Source organism: Sinocyclocheilus anshuiensis, unplaced genomic scaffold, assembly GCF_001515605.1.
Source record: "Sinocyclocheilus anshuiensis isolate Anshui unplaced genomic scaffold, SAMN03320099.WGS_v1.1 C32761265, whole genome shotgun sequence".
NCBI classification, from domain to species: domain Eukaryota; kingdom Metazoa; phylum Chordata; class Actinopteri; order Cypriniformes; family Cyprinidae; genus Sinocyclocheilus; species Sinocyclocheilus anshuiensis.
This window is the reverse complement of record NW_015619841.1, coordinates 1-1414: the sequence shown is the minus strand read 5'-3', so window position 1 is coordinate 1414 and position 1414 is coordinate 1. Positions and strand designations below refer to the sequence as shown.

Below are 1414 nucleotides of genomic sequence, written 5' to 3'. Positions count from 1 at the left end.
GTGCAAGTCTGGAGACTGCTGGAAGGATTTGTAGGATTAGGTTTTGCACTGCTCTGCCTCTATCATTTCACACTTCATAGGAACATACAACTTTGTCATGTCTAAACAGAACAAAAATTCTTTATAAGTATATTTCTTATGGAAAAAAAATCATATTTACCTGTATGTCCTGTAGCTGGTTATCGGTAGCGTAAAGATGGGTCAGTTTTCGGAGAGGGGCCAAGTCCCATATTTCATCAATGTTATTTTTGCTGATATTTAGAATGCACAGAGTTTCCTGAAAGAATTCAATATTAATATAATTAATAATGCACTTTAAATTTAAAACCAGTCCCACTTCTGGTGAGCCAATGAAGATTTCACTGTGTTCGTAAAAGGAGAGCATTTAGGAATCTTTTGGCAGGGACAAAATTGGGTGCACTTACACTTGCAATTTCATTAATTATCAAAATAAACAAAATTCCCAACTTTTCGGTTTGTTTTCCCATAGCCTGGGCGGCAAACACTCCCTGTTGATCTGTCAGACAAGGAGGCAGCCACAGAGACCTCTTTTACCCTCATCAAATTTTGCACAGAACTGCTTTGATACACATCTTGGTCCATGAGTCCTACGTCTCTCATCTGATTCTGACAGCAAACTCACAGGACATAGTGCTATATCAATCTAAATGTAAAGTGCACTAGATTGTAGATACCATGAAACACCCTCTGTAAGGCTTTTCACTGAGGTGAATGTTAAAGCAATGAGCTACTCACAGAGAGGCTAGAAATGGAACGGGGGTCAAAGACCAGCTTTTCTCCACGGGGTAGTTTCTGACCTTCCACATGCAGCTCCTTCAGGCTTTTCAGCTCATCTAATCCCTCCACCACAGTGATGCTGTTACCTCCCAAGAAACTCAAATATAGAAACATTAGTAGTTAATCATAGTTAACGGTAACATTCATGGCCTTTTAGTAGTGCTGTATGTATATTTTCAATGAAAAATATTAACGTCACATCAGTTCAAATTTCAATGCAAGCAGGAATTAATTAATATGCTTGTACTATCATATACTTACAGTTTGGAGAGCTTATGTAGAGATGAGAGGTTCTCTATGCAAGAGATATTGTTATTTTGCATATATAAGTGTGTAAGGTTTGAGGCGAATTCCAAATTGCAGATTTGTGATATTTGGTTGTCATATAGATACAGGACTGTGAGGTTTCTGCACATTGATAGATCACCCTACAAGTTAAAAAGGGAAAAAAATAATCAGTAAACAAACTACTTGTTTGGAATCAATTTTTTCATTTTTGAAGTTTTTAAAATTAGTTATTTTATGCTCACCATGGCTGCGTTTATTTGATCAAAAATACAGTAAAAATGTTATATTGTGAAATATTATTACAATTTAAAATAACTGTTTTCTGTTT

At 35.9% G+C, this 1414-nt stretch overlaps 1 protein-coding gene across 1 annotated transcript; it reads right to left on the bottom strand.

Annotated features, from left to right (window-relative positions):
• Positions 1–160: 160 nt before the first annotated feature.
• On the bottom strand, positions 161–1226 carry LOC107682970 (protein phosphatase 1 regulatory subunit 42; the record flags this gene model as incomplete). Its single annotated transcript, XM_016479068.1, has 3 exons — positions 161–277; positions 757–895; positions 1060–1226. Coding segments are annotated over 3 exons (423 nt in total), but the record flags the coding sequence as incomplete, so codon positions are not given.
• Positions 1227–1414: the final 188 nt, after the last annotated feature.